Below are 18,844 nucleotides of genomic sequence, written 5' to 3'. Positions count from 1 at the left end.
CGGGCAGCGCGGCGCCCTCCCCCGGACCGAGCCGAGCCACCCCGGGCCGCGCCAGGGCGAGGACTGCCCCGCCCCGCCCGCGGTTATGCAACGGCCGCGGAAACTTTGGATCCTCTGAAGCGCTGCGGGACAGGGCGGCTTTAGTCCGGTTGTGGTATGCGGCGCTGCTGAGTCCTGTGCTTGCCGGGAGCCCGTCGCAGCCGCCCGGGCCCTGTCAGCACGACCCGCCCTTCGCTTCCGTCCCGCACGAAGTTTGCGGAGACCCCTCAGGAGGTGCTGCGGGCACCGAGAGCGGCGCCCGAGAGCGGCACCCGGCGGCCGCGGGCCTGGCCCGGGCACGGACCCCGCCGTGTGACCGCCCGTCACGGCGGAGCAATGCTCGGCGCTGGGGGAACTTGGAGCGTGGAACTCGTGACGCGAGGAGAGGACTTCTGGCAACCCCGACAGCTTTGTTTTTAAGCCGTCGTTCAGGAAACTTGTGGCAGCAATCTGGAAGCAAAATGATGCTTAGAACGGTGTGGTGGCTTCACAGTGTAATTTAGTGATGCTTTGGCAACGGGGCCGTGTAATTGGTGGGGGGGAAGTGTTAATGAGGACGTGTTGTACCTTATGAATACCTGAGAAAGGATTCATCCCTGTGCTGGCAGGTAGGGATTTAATTCGGAGTCCTATTGCAGATCTCCCCAGCTCACTCTCTAGTGATGCTGCAGATACAGCTGTGAGGCTGCTTCCATTCCAACAGCCTCTTTGCAGCCCGGTAGTGTATATGCCAGAAGCCCAAGCTGTGATCAGAATGCATTCCTGAGGCTTTCTGCAATGTAAATCTCAGTCGTGCAGCTTTTTTTTCTGTGTGTGAATCTTGCCTTCCATTGTCATTTTATTCTCATAATTCTAAAATAAACCAACAAGAAAACCAAATAACAACAACAAAAATCCCTCTTTTTTATATGGAGCAACTTTTGAATAATAACGAGGAAAAAAATGCTTCAGCTCTACTGCATCCATAAGGAATAATGACAGTAGTGTTCCCATGTCAGTGTTGCTTTTTGTAGTAGGAAGCAGTGCCTGTATGACTGCACACACAAAGATACCACATTGGCTGTACTAACATAGAACTTTATTTTAGTAATTTATTTATTTTTTTTCACAGTATCACAGTATCATGCGAGTTGGAAGGGACCTTAGAGATCATCGAGTGAAACTCCCAGGATTCGAGCCTTCTGTGTAGCAGAGCGGCATTTCTACCACTTGCGCCACGGGGGATTCGAACCCGGGCCTCCGGTGTTGCGAGCGGCACTTCATTTTATTTCTGCATCTTGGACAGTCTCTAAGCTATCCCGACTTGTAAGAACATCTCCAGTAACTGAAGAGAAAGCTTTCAGGTATGCCATTCTTTTTTTCTGAACTAATCTCTTGTTTCTTGACTTCAGAAGCATTCACTGTTCTGAACTTCACATGGCTTCTCCAGCCAAGAACTTGGGCACTGCTTCTGAGCAGTCTTTGTCCCTTGGTCAGTGTCACACTGAATATGGGAAACGCAGATTCTGAGTTCATGGTTGAAGCCTGCACATGCAATCTAGGCCAAGATCAGCGCCTAGGAGCACACGATGCTCTTCATTTCCTGATTCCCTTGCTCCAGTAAATGTCCTCTCTCACTTGTTTATTTTTCCTTAGACTTCCTGCTCACATCTCGTCAACAAGCAGGTCTTCTTGTATTTTTTGCCACATGTGCTGTGTTTCTGGTCAGGAAACCCAGTACTCCCAAGATTTGTTCACACTTCCCTTCCCTGACAATTTTCCCTGCTATCTTTTGTACCATTCCTCTGGTGCTTCCTTGCTGGTCACTTGCTGGTGTTTTTACTAGCTCAGAAGGCAGTAGTAATTGCAACACCTGCTCCAGAGTTACGCAGATATTCCATATGATTTTTCCCCTGTAATTTCCTTATTTAAAATCTTTGGATATTAGATGATTGTCTGTGTATATGTGCACTCTATTGTACAGATAATGATCTGAACACGAGTGCTTTTTCATACAGCCTGTACAAGGGCTTTTACACTTCCTCCGGGCCTCTGTATCCTTGAGTAGAGACACACCCATCTGTCTGCCATTATGTTCCTTTCCAGATGACATGTCCATTCAAGGCAAGGCTCTGACAACCTTCCTCACGGTGACATCTCATGTAATGTAGATTAATTAGAGCACTTCCAGAGGATAGGATTGCATCTCATGAGTAAGTATATACCCATCTGTTTTAAGCTTAAGCAGTATTTATTACCGCTAGAACTTTCTCCTTTAGCAAGATAGTATTTACTAGTGTTTCAGCTGTATTTTTTTTAACTGAACAGTTAGATTAGCTGCTATTGTACTACTTGGTGTTGGCTAAAGCATTTCATCCACTAGTCCGAAAGTGACTAAAAATGTAAGTACAACTTCTCTTAGCATTGTTGTTATTATTCTTATTTTAGAAACAAGTAACTTCCTTCTTTTGGCACAAAGATAGGATATGACCACCAGCACTTAAAGGAAATGATTCAATACACTCAGGTCCTTGGGAGACAATGGCATTTTGCCGGGTGTGGGATTAAATGATAAAGGAACAAAAATGATGTAGAAAGCTTCCTTATCATTACTTTTTTCTTCTAATCACAGTATCATGCACTGTAAAAAATAAGTGCGTAACATTATCTCAGTTGTGTGTGCTGTTCAACTGTTTTTTGAACTGTACAGGCATTTTCTTACACAACTGGAGGATTTATAACAGTATAGTACTTTTGGTATATCCTAGTTATAGTACATCTTCTAGTGGCTAATTCTGTCTATACATAAGCACAAAGCCAATAAGCAGATCAGAAGAAATAGGTGCACTTCCAAATGTATGATTAGATAATGAGTACCTATTGGTTTAAACATCGGCCATGTTGTCATTTTCAATCTAGATTTCTTCTTTATTTTTTATTGTATTTTACTTTTTTTCTGCCCAAGAAAGCTGGCGCTGACGAATATGCACATATGATATCTATTAGAAAGATTTCAGGATTCCCTTGAAGAATCTCATGGTTCCCGTGTAGCTGAGCATCAGTCATATACTGCTGACCAGGGAAAGCGTTCACACCGCCTGCCTTCTGCTTTGGTGTGTACTGTACAAAGAGACTTTCAGTGGTCATTGACTGCTTCAACGTGCTGACATATAATTTAGCAAAGCACAGCCATATGTAAAATGAAAGCATTTATTTCTCCAAAGTAAATAATGGAGAAGAAGGAATAAAATGTAATAGTAAACACAGTACATAATGTTTCACTATGCAAAGGTGCATGTGTTTTAATGCACCTATCTACACTTTCAAAACATTGTGCAGTTTGTCATGCTAATTAATAGTTTATTTTTGCTTTTGTGAGAACTGCTTATTGTTTAATACCCATATTTTTATGTGTTATGCTCCTTGTAGTAGTTCTAAATTAGTCTAATTTTCAGGGGACTTCTTGCAACAAAGGTAGGCTTATGTAAATGTATTTTGCTTTTTTAATGAAGGGATTAGCATGTAAGATTCTATTTTCATTTGCTTGCGTGCATTTCACAGCTACTTATTTCTAATGTAGCTAACAGCTTTTAGACTTTGGCTGGCACCTCAGGATGTATGCAAAGCATATCCTGTGCAGCCAACTTTGATGTGGTTTATATAATACACAGACATGCTGTATTTTAACAAATTTCACCAGAACAGCCTTGTCAGCATCTCCCCCTCCAGCCAACATCTCCAGGCCAGTAAAACCTCAAATGTAGACACAGTCTGCTAGCTAAAAAAGAACTTACATCAGCTCAGTTTGTGTCATTTTGTAAACTGATGTAGCGTCAGTGGCAAGAAGGCTATGTGAGCATCTACAGATGACTGCACACCCTCATTTTAGATACAGCTGTTGCACTGATTTTTGTGTCTTAGAGGTTTCCCTCCTTACAGCAAAGCCAGGGGAATGGGACACACAAACACTGCTCATTCACACCAATACAAAGTGAGTCAAACACTTGAACAGTTTGCACCAGTAATCTGGTAAAACCTGCAGTGTCTAGCCTGCAAGCAACTAAAAGCTCTATCAGATGTTACTGATCAGATGTTATCTCCACACTGGAGATAGAGCTGTGTGTTTCAGCTCCATTGCTCTGTTCCCAAGAAGATAGTGGAAGAAAGTACACAGGCATGCCATCATCAGTTTGTCTCAGGTGGCTTAAAATGGTGGTGAAATTGAGGTTTGCTAACACAGCTCACTTTGTACTTAAATAGGAAAAAAAAAAAAGTCACTTTTGTGGGAATTGTGATAATTTATCTTGGGGGGAAAAAGGAAAAAAAAAAAAAAAAAAAAAAAAAAGCAGTATTGCAGTATTGAAAACAATAGTGCTGCAATATACCAGACCCTGACCACAAAGCAAACATGAAGTGACAGCAGACTTCCTTCCCCTTATCTAGATAACTAAGAAAGAACATGGTTTTACTCATGGAGTTTTACCAGGCTATTCCTAATCTTGGACTTCCTTTCCTATACACTATCCATTGTTACATTACAAAGTCACGGTATAGGAAATAGGTGTTCTTATATAAACTGGAACCAAAAGAGAATCACAGTCATACCTTGGAACTCATACATATACACATATGCACATTTCATCAACAGCAATACACTTAGGTCTAATACATTTGAATATTACATTCAAAAGATAATTCTGAGATGAAATCTAAGAGTTCAAAGAATTTTCTGTTAAACAAGAATCCTAGGCCTAATCTGAAATTCAGACACTGATATATATTTGTGTGTGTAAATGTGAACCAACTTCATGCCTGTTTCAATGAAAACAGTTTTCCACATAGAATTCAAGAAACATTGAATTAATCAGAAAGCCAGATGACAGGTGAAAGAATATTCAGTTCAGTCCATTAGAAGATTGCAGGAATGTTTGATAGGGACTGACAGAAGTACGAGAAGATAAAACTTGTAAGGGAGTCTAAATGTGCCTTAGAGATGGGGAATCAATTAAAACTCAGGTCAGTATGTTTAATAAAATGGATTGCAGTCATACACAGCTCATTCAAAATGATATAAACAACAGGAGGAAGAAAAGCAGCGCTTTGTGAGTTTACTCAGTGCTTAAAGAAATATAAACATTTACAACACGATGCCAACCAGTGTTTTACAGTGCTTTGAAATACTGAAAGTTTTATTGTTTTAGTTTAAAATTGATCATGAATTCAGAAAATGCAAAGTGAAACAGTTCAAGCAAAGTCTTGAGATCATCAACAATTTTAATGAAGGACAAACACTTAAAATGACTGCACAGTGAACCCTCCATAGTGAATGAAAAACAATAAAACTTTCTGCCCTCTGCTGTTTAAACCTGGTATTTCTGCACTTCTACATATGCACAAGTATAGACTGAAGAAACATTCCTACGAAGCATCGTTCTCCCCACATACAAATCTGTGTGAGAGCACATCACTGAGGGCTGAGTCTAACTCTGCTTTTCAGGGAACTGTCTTATGCTTCCAATGCTTGGACTTTTAGTTCTTTTCTGCACTTAGAAGTCAGCACCAACACGATGTTCATCTGAATTTAGTGGTCTATGAAAATAAAAAAAGGCAATTGAAACACTTTGCTGATTCACCTGTGGGGAAGGAAATCACACTGTAGACATGCTACATAAAACAAACACAGAATAAGCAACTCCAAATTTGAGAAAATGGACGTTTTTCGTTAAGTGGTAGCTGCTTATTGATTGAAGCACTTTTACTATGCAAATAGTACTTTTTCTAAGTTCTACACAGAGAGAAAATAATGCATTTGTGAATGTGTGAGCTCACTTGGTCCAGAAATGTAGTGTCGCTACAAAAATCACATAACCCGAATGTGAAGGTTCTTGTCTATTTATTCTCTCCAATAAAACTCAAGGGATTTATCATGCAGTCTCACTAGTGACAGTGAAACACTAATTGGTAAAACTACTTACTGCTGTCACAAGAGCTATGAAATACTGCATATAAATACAACTGAAAAGTGTCTTTTAGCGTAACCTTTGGAGGACAAGTTTCTTAAATACAGAAAGGCTTTATTTACTCTGCAGTACGTAGCTTGACTTTCCTTTGTAAGAATGATATCCAAATAGGGCAGGAGGGAAAGCCCAACCCAAGCTGTTGTATTACAACACAAAGATCTGATTTACCAGAAATTAGCTGTTTTTTAACTGACATACTAACCAGTAGTTTTCCAACCTTTCAGATCACCTTTACCTGTAGAAATAATCAGCACACTAACTTACACTTAGGCCACAAGACCTTTTATCGGAACTGCTACCTGTAGAAATGCTTGCCCAGTGGGGCTTACAGATAGCCTTGTTAGAATTGAAGTTCTTGTCACATGCAGGTCCAACCACAAAGCTGGGAACTAAATTTTCATACTGTGCTACATTGCTGCTTTGTGAAAACATTTCCAAAACACTTAACAGGAAGCAGGTGTTGGGAGAAGTGAACAGCAGCAGCTGTGTAACACCTCGCCCCTGAGCTGGCTGGATCCCTTGGACAGGAAGGCAGCAGTCCCACAGGTACATTTGTATTTCTATGCATACAGTAGTGTAGATGGAAGAAACATTCCTGTAAAGTATCATTCTCACAAGCACAGGTATTGAATAGGTATTTTTATTTCAAAACAGAGGCAAATACAGAAAAATCTGCTTAATAAATATAAAAATGTGCACAATCTCCTATAATATTGAGACAGCTTTACTTATGTAGAATGTAGAAAAGCTCTTAAAATAGAATCATACTAACTTAGAGCTAAAGGAAGTCTTCAGTACAGCACACTGATTTTCTACATATGTAAGTAATGTAAAAGCAATTACCCATCTTGTATCAGGCAGGTGTAAAGTTAGCACCAGAAAACGTTCAGCCTATAATTAGTGACTCAAGATCCCGGCCCAGGAAAGCATTACATCTGATCCAGATGTTTATTCTTCTTGACATGCGTTAGTGAACATTGAGAGCTGACTATGATGGCAGTCTTGAATTAATTCTATTTCATGTTTCGTGCTATTCTCTTACAATGGTTTGTCTTCATTTCCCCCAAGGCTTGTTCCAATTGCTGAATGAGATGGAGGAGTGTAGAAGGGTCAGTTTGTAACACTTGGGTAGTTAGATCTTCGTTATCATTAAGATGTAGCTTTATAGTCACCGCAGGCTTAATTTGTTGCCTCAGACTTCTGCTTGCAAGCTGCATGAGGGTTTAAAGGAAATCAAAATAGGGAAACAAACAACAACAACGGAAGATAGTTGAGAACTTTTACATTGACAGTTCACAGAAAGTTTTCAGGACCTGCTTGCAGGCCTGCTTAAAGAAATTCATTCACATTAAACAATCTATTATTTTTATAATTAGGCAATGCCTATCCACTTTAATTAATACATTCAAAACATCTATGAAAATTAGCTGAAAGCAAAGACTGTATATATTTAGCATATGCTAACTTTATAATGCACGATGGAGCTATGAATTCAGTTTTTATAAAGCAACAAATACTTTGCACCGTTACATATCCTGTTCATCTTACAGCTACTTCATATAATAACAAAACTATGTCTGTTTGAAGTATATGAAAATAATGCTATTTATATTACTTTGAAATAATGTAAACTCATATCTTTATAGTTGCTTGTGCTATTAAAAGTATAATGCAAAATACAGAGTACCAATAGAAAAAACAGAAGTTACCTGCACATCTAGTCTCCATTCAAGGCTATGATAGCTGGGTAGCTTTGGTGCTAGCTCACCCAGAATGCTTCTGATCTCCTTCCTGTTATCAAGGTAAAGCTGCAGCAGTAATTTGTTCAGTTCATCTGAGAATCCCAAAACATGAATGGAATCTTGGAAGTCCATCTCAGAAATCTGGAAGTTAACAATTCAGGCCTTACTACAGAGCTATGCAATAATCCTTCTCAACAACAGAGCTGTAAAGTCAACACCATACATGTTGTGCAGTGCAGTTACTTTACTGCAGGAATACACAGAGATGAGTTTACAGCTGGAAGAAAACGAATAAACAGCGCATTTTCATGTATTTGAGAACAAAATACAACAGAAAAACAAGCATCTGACATTTGCAATAATTAAGTACATTTCTAGACAATCAACTTAGCAACAGTATGTAGTATTGATACTCAAGTTACAAATACTCTGAAATGGACAGCAGATCATATACATACAAGAAGGGACCAGGTAAAACTTCAAAGCCTATCAAAACTATCAAAACAGCCCTCTGAAGTCGATCCTCCCAGGTCAATTGGCTGTGCTGAGCTGGAGGAGCTCAGTTCATCGCTGCTGAAGTAGCAATTTGATTTATCTGTCAGCTGAGGCACCTTGCTTCAAAGCAACATTCTGCACTAGTTCATTCTCCTTTCTACCTTCTCTTTAGAACAACATCTGCTTAAGTTTAACTTAGAATTACTTGTCTATGGATCCCTTTTCTGTATCTCCGGTGTTCAAACGCTCTGCCATGTCAACAAGAAGTCTATCCAATGGAGTTATTATCCAGCTATCATTATTTTACTATCTGCTCACGCTCACCCTGAATTTCCAATGTCAGCATTTGAAAAAGCTCTCGGGCAACACAAAGGGAACATTTACTCTGGGTTAGCAGCACATGCAGAAAAAAAACAGCTTTGCTGAAGTTGTGTTATTTGGACAGAGTTTAATCCTGTAGCAGCCTTCATTATACAGGCTGAAGTACTGGGTGATTTTGTGATGCGCTGCCAGTGTTACGCTTTGGTATCAGGGATGCTGCATACAAATCCTCCATGCTGAGGCAATGTTATAATAAGAATACAGCAAGATACGCTTCTTTCATTTAAATAAATAAAAATCCATCTCATCAAAGCTTTGACTTTTCCCCTTTCATCAGTACTTTGTAACTCCTACTGCTCAGCAGACGTCCCTGAGTTTACCACGTAAGGTGTTCTCACCATGAGCTTGGAGCTTTCTGTAAGAAGGTACATCAGTCCCTCCACCCCGCGCTGCACGGTGTCAACGCCAGCGTTGAGTTTTCCTTTAAAGAAAGCAAGATTCCTTTTAGGTCCTTACAGAGCTGCCACAGCCGTAACACACAGCTGGGTATTTACTCAAGGCTGGCGGAGTACGGGTAGGGGAAAAAAAATGAAGGTCGAACACCCTGCAAACTGTAACGAGAGCGACACAAAGGCGCCCAGGAAACGAAACAACACAACCCGGCTGGTTACGGTACGATGCCCGGCTCACAGCCTGCTCAGCACTGCTGGCTGTCAGCGCACTGCTGTCTGTCTGTCAGCGCACTGCTGTCTGTCTGTCAGCGCACTGCTGTCTGTCTGTCAGCGCACTGCTGGCTGTCTGTCAGCGCACTGCTGGCTGTCTGTCAGCGCACTGCTGGCTGTCTGTCAGCGCACCGCTGTCTGTCTGTCAGCGCACTGCTGGCTGTCTGTCAGCGCACTGCTGGCTGTCTGTCAGCGCAGTCCGACGCTCCCCGTTCCTTCCGCGCGTCCCGCAGCCCCGCGGTAACGGCGCGGTAATGCCCGCAGTGCCCGCAGTGCCGCCCCGCGCCTTACTGGCAGCCGCTTCGCAGGCCTTGGGCGCCGCGCCGCGCCGCAGCAGCTGTACGGCCAGGTGTCCCAGCTCTCCGACAGCTGAAACGAGAGGAAGGGACTCCGCTGTAAGGTCGGGTCGGCTCGGACATCGACTGCATCCCCGCCCCGCCCGCCACCGCGCATCCCCCCTCGGCCCACCCCCTGCAGCCCCCAGGCGAGGCCGCCTCTCCCCGCGGCCGTACCTGCAGCGCCCAGCCGGGCCAGGCAGCCCAGGTGCGCCTTCTGCTCCTCCGACAGCACCAGCAGCATCGCCGCGCCCGAGCACAGGAAGAGGCGGCCCGAGGCGGCGGGCGGGCCGGAAGGGCGCGTTGTCCTGCACCGCCCGGCTGCGTCACGCGCCCGTGCCTGAGCGACGTCTGGCTGGAGCAATGGGGTGCCGCGGCTCGACGCGCCCCTTGGGGGCGGGACTTCCGCCGTGGCTGCTGGGCGGAGGTGAGCGCGCCATGGAGGCGGTGTAGCCGCGGCCCTCGGCTCTTGGCGCCGGGCCTCGTGCCGGCCCCGCAGGTGAGGGGGCTGCGGGGTGAAGGGGCGGCCGCCGCCGCGTACCCTGCGTCCTGCCCTGCGTCCTGCCCTGCCTCCTTACCCTGCGCCCTACTCGCTGCGCGGCGTTCCGGCTTCGTAGCTGTTGGTGCGGCGCCGGGCCTGCCGCTCGTTGCGCAGCGCCTATTCGCTTCCGCCCCGGCCTCGCGGCGTCGTTGCGGCTCCGGGCGGCGCCTCGCGCTCTGGCGGACCGTTTCGTGCCGTGGGTCGGGCGGCGGAAGGAGGCCGGGCGGGCTCGCGCGCTCTGCCGATCGCTGCCGGCCGGGCGCGGGGCTGCGGCGCTGAGGTGAGGCGGGGCGGGGCGCCGTGCGGAGAGCGGCCGTGGGGGGCAGCGATGGGGAGCAGCGATGCTGCGCGGCTGGAGGTGCGCGCGGAGGGCTCTGTCGGCACGGCAGGTTCGGGTCCTGTAAGCGGCCTCGGGCGGCGGAGGTCAGTGCTGGTGGATTGCCGTCAGAACGCCTTGGCGCAATGCCGTGGCGCCGGGATATTCGAGATACACGTGAGAGCCGCGATGCCGTTTGTGTGTATGTCCGTCGTGCTGCGTTGTGGCGTTTTGCACGCCCCGCACTGATGCGTTCGGACGGGGCGGCCTGCTGAAAACGCCGTCGCTGTTTGTGGCAGGGTGGACTTTGGTGCGTTCTCTTTGGGTGCTGCAGTCCGTGTGACACTGAGATGGAATTTCAGGCTTTTAAACGAGGATGTGAAAATCAAGGGTGTTTTTAACTGCTAAATGGTTAAAACAACTATTTTCTTGAGAACTGAAGCATGAGTGTAAGTGCGTGGGCAGGTGATCGCACTTTGCTCCTTTTACCGTAACAGAAACTTGGAGTGGACTGAAATAGGAGTTTCTGAATGTTTGTTGTTTACGTGTGCTTAGAGAAGCTGTTTGAGGATAGTCACCGGGAGCTCCAAACGCTGCTCAGTGTCCCGCACCAAACCATTTCTAGGTGCGCTCTCATCCAGGTTTACTCCCAAGGCTTGTCCGTGCTGGCAGACCAAGTGCTGGGGTTGCAGCTAGCAGTGTGTTTTCCCCTCAGGTTACGTGTTCTGATCTGGGAATCAGCTGGTGGGTGTTTGAAGATGGTGTTTGTAATGCAGTGAGATCCTCGTTAAAACGAGAAGCAATATCAGCTCTCTGCTTCTGTAAAAAGTTTAATTAGAACTGTTTTACTTACTGTGAAGTTAAAAGCATTGCTCCTGCCTTAGGTCTGTGGGAAGTGCCTCGGCTGATGTATTCGAAGTTCATGTAGGTGCTTCGTGGCCACCATAGTGCCCTCAGTACATTCTCCTTCCCAGTCCTGACCTGATGGTCCTGTTCCATTGGGTGGAGGTGCGCAGCTCTCCAGGCTCGGTGTGTTCTGCAAGTTCTGGAATGCAAAGTGGGGAGCAGCGTGAAACTCCCACAGTGACACAGTGAGAACTGTCGGCCGCCTAGAAAAGCACATGTAAGCACTCAGGATTTATGCAGAAGTTAAACTTCATTTGTGTAGTCTGCAGCTTAGTGTTTAATCGCATACACCTCTATTTCTGTGTGCTGTAAGTTGCCTTAGTCAAATTAAGAGCATGGTCTACAAATGAGCTGTGAAATTTCCTGAAGCTTAGGGCTTTTGGGGGCGTGTTTGAGGTGGTAATTCATAGGCCCAGAAGAGAATATGTGTGTAACTGGTGAAGAAAACTATATATGGGCGTTGTTAGTGTGAACAACTTTATGTCTGGTATTTTCTAACAATACTTAATGCTGCTTTAGCGCTTTCTGTACGTTGCAAGGTATATCACAGAATCACAGAATCACAGAATTATAGGGGTTGGAAGGGACCTCTAGAGATCATCGAGTCCAACCCCCCTGCCAAAGCAGGCTCCCTACACCACGTCGCACAGGTAGGCGTCCAGGCGAGTCTTGAATATCTCCAGAGAAGGAGACTCCACCACCTCCCTGGGCAGCCTGTTCCAGTGTATATGCTGAATTTACAGTAGTGGTTGTGATACTGTGATCGTTTCAGGTGTCTGGTTGCTTCTGTCATTAAACCATTTTTTGGGTGGTTGTCATTTCACAATGCCGGTTTCACAGATGTTGCTGGGACTGACAGATTTGGGAAGCTGGAAAATTGTTATTTAGAAATAAAAACTCACAGATTTCATAATTCGCTACAAGTTCCTGTCACTAACTTCTGTTCTTCTAAACAGCTGGAAGTTTCACAAAGCATCATGTGTTGGAATGATGGCTAATCATTGTCTCTTTAAAGACTGGGTTATGGCCATAGCAGTATTACAGGAAGAAACTGTCAGCTGAAACTTGTCTGGGGGGAGCAAAGGTTGTGATCTTTGCTGTCAAGCTGTGCTTTTGTAGGGAAGGGCATCTAGAAGAGAGGCAGGTTCTTCCCTCCTGCTTCTAACCACCATTGGCTGTGCACGGTGTCATGGGGCTGAGGTCCAGGACACATTTTCTGGGAGGCGTTGATGATCAGATGGTGCTCTTCTGTCTGACTGTAGTACAGGGTGGTTCGGGGAGGCTGAGTTGGGGGTCATTCGCCATTGCTCTTCCTTATGCTAAAGAGGTTTGTTTTTGTTAGGATGGTCCTCTTTGAAGGAAAATGGGGAAAAAAATAAGCCTAACGTGTATTGGCCCCTTCTTCTACTAGCTTTGTTGGGAATAAACTTCCCGAGGGAATTCTGTCCTTCCTTTTGAAGGCTGTATCCAGTAGGTGATGTCTGGTCTGGTTGGATTGCAGTGTGGAATCAGTGGTTCTGCTGCGCCTGGTTGGGGCAGTCAGGTTGTAAGAGGGTAAGATGCAGGAATGAGTAGCAGTTGTGGTCTCTGAGACATTCTGTAGACAGCAGCATTGCTGTTAAATGATCCAGGTTATAGTATAGTTATTTTATAATCCAAATCTAGAGAACATCTCTCAGGTTAAAATACTCCTAAAGCTTTATAAAATGCTTGTATAGATTAGCTTTCATTGAAGCAAATTGTGTATCACCAGCACTTTGAAATTGTCCACTGATGATGGTTCTGTTTTGCCAAGTGAAAGCTGAGAAAGTTTAATGTTTAGCAAAGTATAGAGGCAGAGAAACCAAACATTGGTTTAATTATATATATATACACACATATGTATAATTATATATATGTGATATTATATGCATAATATATATAATTTATATTATTATTATACATACATATATATGTGTATAATTTTTGTACATTGGCATGGCAGTAACCCAGCCTTTGTTTTGGGAAGGAGGAAGGAGGCCTCTCACATCCAACATGTAGGGCTGGGGAAGGAGCTCGGGCAGCTGGCAGTGCACTCATCCAGGCTCTGCTTTCTGGCCAGCAGTGTGCCTTCTGTTTGCTATGTGCCCTTTGTGTGCAAATAACTGTACAGTTTGATCACAGTCTTCCCCCCCCCCCCCATAACCTTGTTTTGTTCAGTACAGGGGCCGTGTGCACTGAAGTGCTGAAGTCAGTTATGGAGGACTGAAGCCTTCTCTTCTCCCTTGCCCTCCTGCCAAGTTTTTGGGCGCTTGATTTTTCCAATGCAGTTCGCAGAATTTTGGGCTTACTGTGAATGATTCTCATACAGTCGCTTCTTGATGATATCACAGACTGAAAAAGTGGCAGTGCGTTACCAGCCCACAGCGCTGAGCACTTTGGATGACAGCTTTGCAGAGATACCATTTCTCACTGCATGTGAAGGGAGGCATGTCAAATACTGCAGCTTTTTTCCATGTTACACATGTTTGTGTTTTTGTGGGGCTAATAGGACGAAGTCAGGGACTTCAGCAGGGAGGCAAGTATCATTTGCTGGTACAGGAAAGGCATTCAGACCCTTACTATGTATTTTTAGTATTTTAATGGGAAAACTATATTTATATGGCAAGGCTTAATACCAAAATGATGATTTTCTTTCCTCTTCTTCTTGCTTTTTTTTTATTATTATTTTCCTCTTGGACCTGATGATCTTCAAGGTCTTTTCCAACCTGAGTAATTCTATGATTCTATGATTCTCTTCGACTAATGATAAATCAGCAATTTAAAAGAACTGTTTCTTTTTGCAAACACATGTTCTTGCTTCCAAAGAGATAAGTTGTTCCTTTTGCTGCCATTTTTGCTGAAAATAATTAACAAAGCAGAATTAATTTCCTTTTAATACCATAAGTTGTTGATAAGCACATGAGAATACTCTAAAGAGCATTTGCTTTTTAAAAGTCTCAGAAATGCTCGCACTTCACAGGAGACTGAACCGTCTGAGTTCTGGGTTACCATCCTGCTCACTCGTCCTGTTACACACTTGTGTGTTTCCCTGGAGTTAATAGAACTTGTTGTTAGTTGATACCTACTGAAATTACTTTGCAAGCATATATTCAGAGTAAACTAGACCAGGCACTTAAATTCTGATGGCTTGGGTTTCTGTTAGAAGAATTGAATATTAAAATTAAGAATGTCTGAGGGTAATTAACGATCTGTGAGTGCTTATTTCTTTGTACCACTTATGTTGCCAATTGTTGCCTGAAGCGTTTTGAAGTGCTATCATAACTTTTGCTTTATGCAGGCAGTCCTATTGAGGTTATATGCTCCTGGTAAATGGATTTTTTCTATCTCAAAAATAATAATGTAAATTAAAAATCATCTCTCAAAAGTAAAAACAGAATATCTTCTTGCTCTTTTGGAAGGTAGCTTTTAGCTGAACAGTAGGGCTCAGTAGAATGACAGAGGAAAGTATTGCTACAAGCCTTGACTTCTTTTTTTTCCTGTTTTACAGATATTAAAATATGCTGCTGTCAATAGGAATGCTGATGTTGTCTGCCACACAGATATACACTATTGTGACTGTTCAGTTATTTGCTTTCCTGAATCTCTTACCAGTGGAGGCAGATATTTTAGCGGTAAGTGTAAGAATACTTTTCTACATAGGTGAAAGTTCTGTAGAATTTAATCTTCTTCTAAACTAATCTATTAATGAATGAGTGCAGTAAATTTTGGAATGGGTCATTTGGAAGAGGGTTGCCTTAAGGCTTCAGTCCAATACAAAATTAAACTGTTTTCAAGTGATCTGTCAGATGTTCTTTCCCTTTGAAAGAATTAAGATAGATCACTATGGTGTGTTGGGTTTTTTTTTTTTTAATTAGAGTTCCCATGTCTGAATCTTGCAGTTGGAAATGCTGCCTTCTGAGATAAGTGTGATTCTTTCTTCACTATCATGTGTAATGGTTTTATGATACAATAAGCAGTTACTGTAGAATTCACAGCTTTCCCAGGGAACTAATTTTATTCACTTATTTATTTTTACTTACATTGAGAAGGTATTTGAGCATATGTGTGTTCTTCACTTTTTATTGTCTGGATTCTCCATTGCTAACCAGCTCATACAGCTATGAAGGATGTCACGAGGAAGGAGGAAACAAAGCTTCCACTGATTTAAGGTCTTTACAGTATTCCTCTGTTTGGAAATGAAAGCTCATTGTTTGTGTAGAAGAAAACCAGAGAGCTGTTTTTTTGAGATTTCTATTTTGCAAATATGGCGATATTTGGATTGTAGACAGAGATTTAATGCCCAGGGTTATTGCTTACTGAATAATGTCTTGTTTTGATAACTAGATAAGAAAAGAACGAGGTTGCTATGTGAGTGGGAGACCAGTGGAAAAGTAATTCTGTGGCTTCATTGATGTGCTTTCAAAAGGTCCCATCTCTGATAAATATTTTAATCCTAAAAAAAAAAAAAACAACAACAGAAAATCCCACAGTGTTGTCTATATCTTTACTGTTGTTCATAGAATCATGGAATGGCTTGGGTTTCCTTGGGAAAAGGATTCCCCAAGGACCTACTTCCAACCCCACTGCTGCAGGCAGGGCCACCAACCTCCAGATCTGGTACTAGACCATGCTGCTCTGGGCCCCATCCAACCTGGTCTTGAACACCTCCAGGGATGGAGCATCCACCGGCTCCCTGGGCAGCCTGATCCAGCACCTCATCACGCTCTGTGAAGAACTTCTCCCTGACAACCAATCTAAGCCTTCCCTCCTTGAGCTTAAAACTATTCTGCTTTGTCATATCACTATCTACACAAGTAAAAAGTTGATTCCCCTGCTTCTATAATCTTTTAAATACTGGAAGGCTGCAATGAGGTCACCCTACAGCCTTCTCTTCTCCAGGCTGAACAAGCCCAGCTCCTTTAGCCTGTCTTCATAGGGGAGGTGCTCTAGCCCTCTGATTATCTTTGTGGCCCTTTTCTGGACCCTCTCCAACAGCTCCACATCTTTCCTGGGTTGGGGGCCACAGGCCTGGATGCAGTATTCCAGATGAGGTCTCACAAGGGCAGAGTAGAGATGGACAATCACTTCCCTGTCCTTGCTCACCACCCCTCTTCTGATGGAACCCACAATTGGCCTTCTAAGCTGCAAGAGTACACTGCTGACTTATGTTCAGTTTTTCATCCTCCAGGACCCCCAGGTCCTTCTCTGCAGGGATGCTCTCAAGGGGTTCTTCTCCCCATTCATATATGTATCTGGGATGACTCTGACCCAAGTGCAGAACCTTGCACTTTGCTACGTTGAGCCTCATTAGGTTCACCAAGGCCCACCTTTCAGGTTTGTTGGTGTCCCTCTGGATGGCTCTACTTCTAATGTGTCAACTGCACTGCTCAGCTTGGTGTCATGGGCAAACTTGCTGAGGGTGCACTTGAGCCCAATGTTGATGTCATTGATGAAGATGTTGAAGAGCACTGGTACCAACACAGACTCCCAGGGGACACCACTCATCACTGGCCTCTACCTGGACATTGTGCCATTCACCGCAGCCCTCTGTTGTATATTTCTGTCCTGTTGCAAACATGAATTTTCTTTAACATTTATTTCTTGTAGTATAACTTCGAAAATGGAACCCAGACCTTTGATGATCTACCTGCCAGGTTTGGCTACAGACTGCCAGCAGAAGGCCTGAAGGTATTTTATAAACAAATAAAACCACAAACCCACATCCTATTCTGCTTGTCTACTGTAGTTAACACATTTAAAATATAAGATGTGTAGATGAATGGAATTCATGTTAAGGAGATGAAGGTGAAATGGAAAGGGACTCAGTGGTAGAACTGAGTTGATAGTAATAATTTGCTTGGCTATTATTTGCAAATACTATTTTCTTTCCTTATATTTGTCTGAAAACTGTTTTGTTCAGCTGAGGAGACATGAAGCTGACATTATTCTGTTACTATTTTTCAGGGTTTCCTAATAAATTCAAAACCAGAGAATGCATGTGAGCCTATAGCCCCCCCTCCACTGAGAGACAACTCGTCCACTGCTTTTATTGTATTAATTCGAAGGCTTGAGTGCAATTTTGATATCAAGGTAATATACACACGTATATTTTGTGTTTATTTTTCTAAGAATTTAATGGTGCTTAGAAAAATATGTATAGTTAATAGCTCAGTAGATACTGGTATGAAAGGAAGGGGGAATTTTATTCTCATGCAAACAAAGAATCTAAGACAAATAAAGCCTGACGTTATGATTTCGTTTAGGATTACCTGTTCATGAGTCAGCATGTGTGGCAAACAAAAATGACTGGCGCTGCAGTTTTGTAATGTAAAGCATCCGTTAGCAGTATTTACTTTTCTTGCAGGGAAATCATAGAATCACAGAACGGTTGGGTTGGAAGGGACCTTACAGTTCTTCCTGGCCCCATCTCTTCCGTGGCCTGGTGGCCCCCCCACCAGCTTGGGCTGCCCAGTGCCCCATCTAGCCTGAGCACCTCTGGGGATGGGGCACTTTCAGCTTCTATGGGCAGCAGTGCCAGGGCCTCACTCAGTGTCCTTTGAGTGAAAAATTTCCTCCAGACACCTGACCTAAATCTTAATTTAAAACCATTCCACCCTGTTCTGTTGCTGTCAGTGTAAAAAACTGGTCTTCCTCCTTTGCTGCCTTTTCTTGTGCCAGTAGCCAGGGATCACAGGGGAGGTTAGGAAATTAATGTGACCTAAAATCTGTAAGCAACTTTAGTGTTTTGTTTTGATTTTTATAGCTGGGTCTTCTTGTGGCTCACAATCAGACCCCGTGAACAATGAAAAGGTCACAGTTGGTGGAAGTAGGAGACAGAGTTAGGCAAAAACAGGCACATGCTCATGAGCGGCAGGATGGGAATAATATCAGTTGGTAGAACAGCTTGATATCGTAAAATATTTATAATATTAAAAGATTGATCTGCTTCTGAAGGGGAGTATTCTATATGTTGTTTTAGAAATACAAAATTAGAATGATTTGTGTTTGGCTAGAGTATAAGGTTTTCTTAAAAATTAGTATGAAATATGGGGCAACAAACTGTGTTAAGACAGGTGGGACAGTTCAGTTTGGTTTTGATTTTCACAAATGAAAAGGAAATCCAAACATACTCACTGCTGTGTAATAAATTTAGTCGTGTGATGCAGTGTTTAAAGTTCTCCCCAGATGATAGGTTCCAGCAGTAGGTATAGTCTCACGGCTGATGTTATCTAGCTTTACATCAAGCTCTGGAATATCATGTATTTTGCACTTTCAATCTTATGATACATCTGTATGGCTTACTGGCAAAATACATAGCTAATGATTATGTGCCTTTTACATGTTGTCTTTACCGATCTGATAGCTGCCCCTGAATCGGTGAGACAGTATTATAGCTGAAGGTGCTGT

At 43.5% G+C, this 18,844-nt stretch overlaps 2 protein-coding genes across 5 annotated transcripts in view; one reads left to right on the top strand and one right to left on the bottom strand.

Annotated features, from left to right (window-relative positions):
- Positions 1–6,562: 6,562 nt before the first annotated feature.
- COMMD2 (COMM domain containing 2) lies at positions 6,563–10,004 on the bottom strand. The gene is made up of 5 exons (XM_072344977.1): positions 9,831–10,004; positions 9,610–9,687; positions 8,995–9,077; positions 7,748–7,921; positions 6,563–7,249 (listed from the first exon to the last, which is right to left on the bottom strand). The coding sequence occupies exons 1-5, from the start codon at positions 9,895–9,897 to the stop codon at positions 7,052–7,054; spliced, it is 600 nt and encodes a 199-aa protein (XP_072201078.1). The 5' UTR covers positions 9,898–10,004; the 3' UTR covers positions 6,563–7,051.
- A 24-nt stretch (positions 10,005–10,028) lies between these two features.
- The window catches only part of RNF13 (ring finger protein 13), a 28,390-nt gene continuing 19,574 nt past the window's right edge, over positions 10,029–18,844 (top strand). For 3 of the 4 annotated variants that reach the window (XR_011904711.1, XR_011904712.1, XM_072344972.1), the window contains exons 1-4: positions 10,029–10,152; positions 14,946–15,069; positions 17,045–17,125; positions 17,402–17,527. Coding sequence is in view for 2 of the 4 variants with exons in the window: in XM_072344972.1 (XP_072201073.1) it covers positions 14,956–15,069; positions 17,045–17,125; positions 17,402–17,527 (321 nt within the window). In the remaining 2 variants the exon portion in view is untranslated. Of the gene's footprint in view, positions 10,153–11,399; positions 11,634–14,945; positions 15,070–17,044; positions 17,126–17,401; positions 17,528–18,844 lie in introns of those variants that run through there. The other variant, XM_072344974.1, reaches the window with a different exon arrangement.

This window comes from Excalfactoria chinensis, chromosome 9, assembly GCF_039878825.1.
Source record: "Excalfactoria chinensis isolate bCotChi1 chromosome 9, bCotChi1.hap2, whole genome shotgun sequence".
NCBI classification, from domain to species: domain Eukaryota; kingdom Metazoa; phylum Chordata; class Aves; order Galliformes; family Phasianidae; genus Excalfactoria; species Excalfactoria chinensis.
Note: the sequence above shows the minus strand (reverse complement) of the source record. Positions and strands in the feature narration are given on the sequence as shown.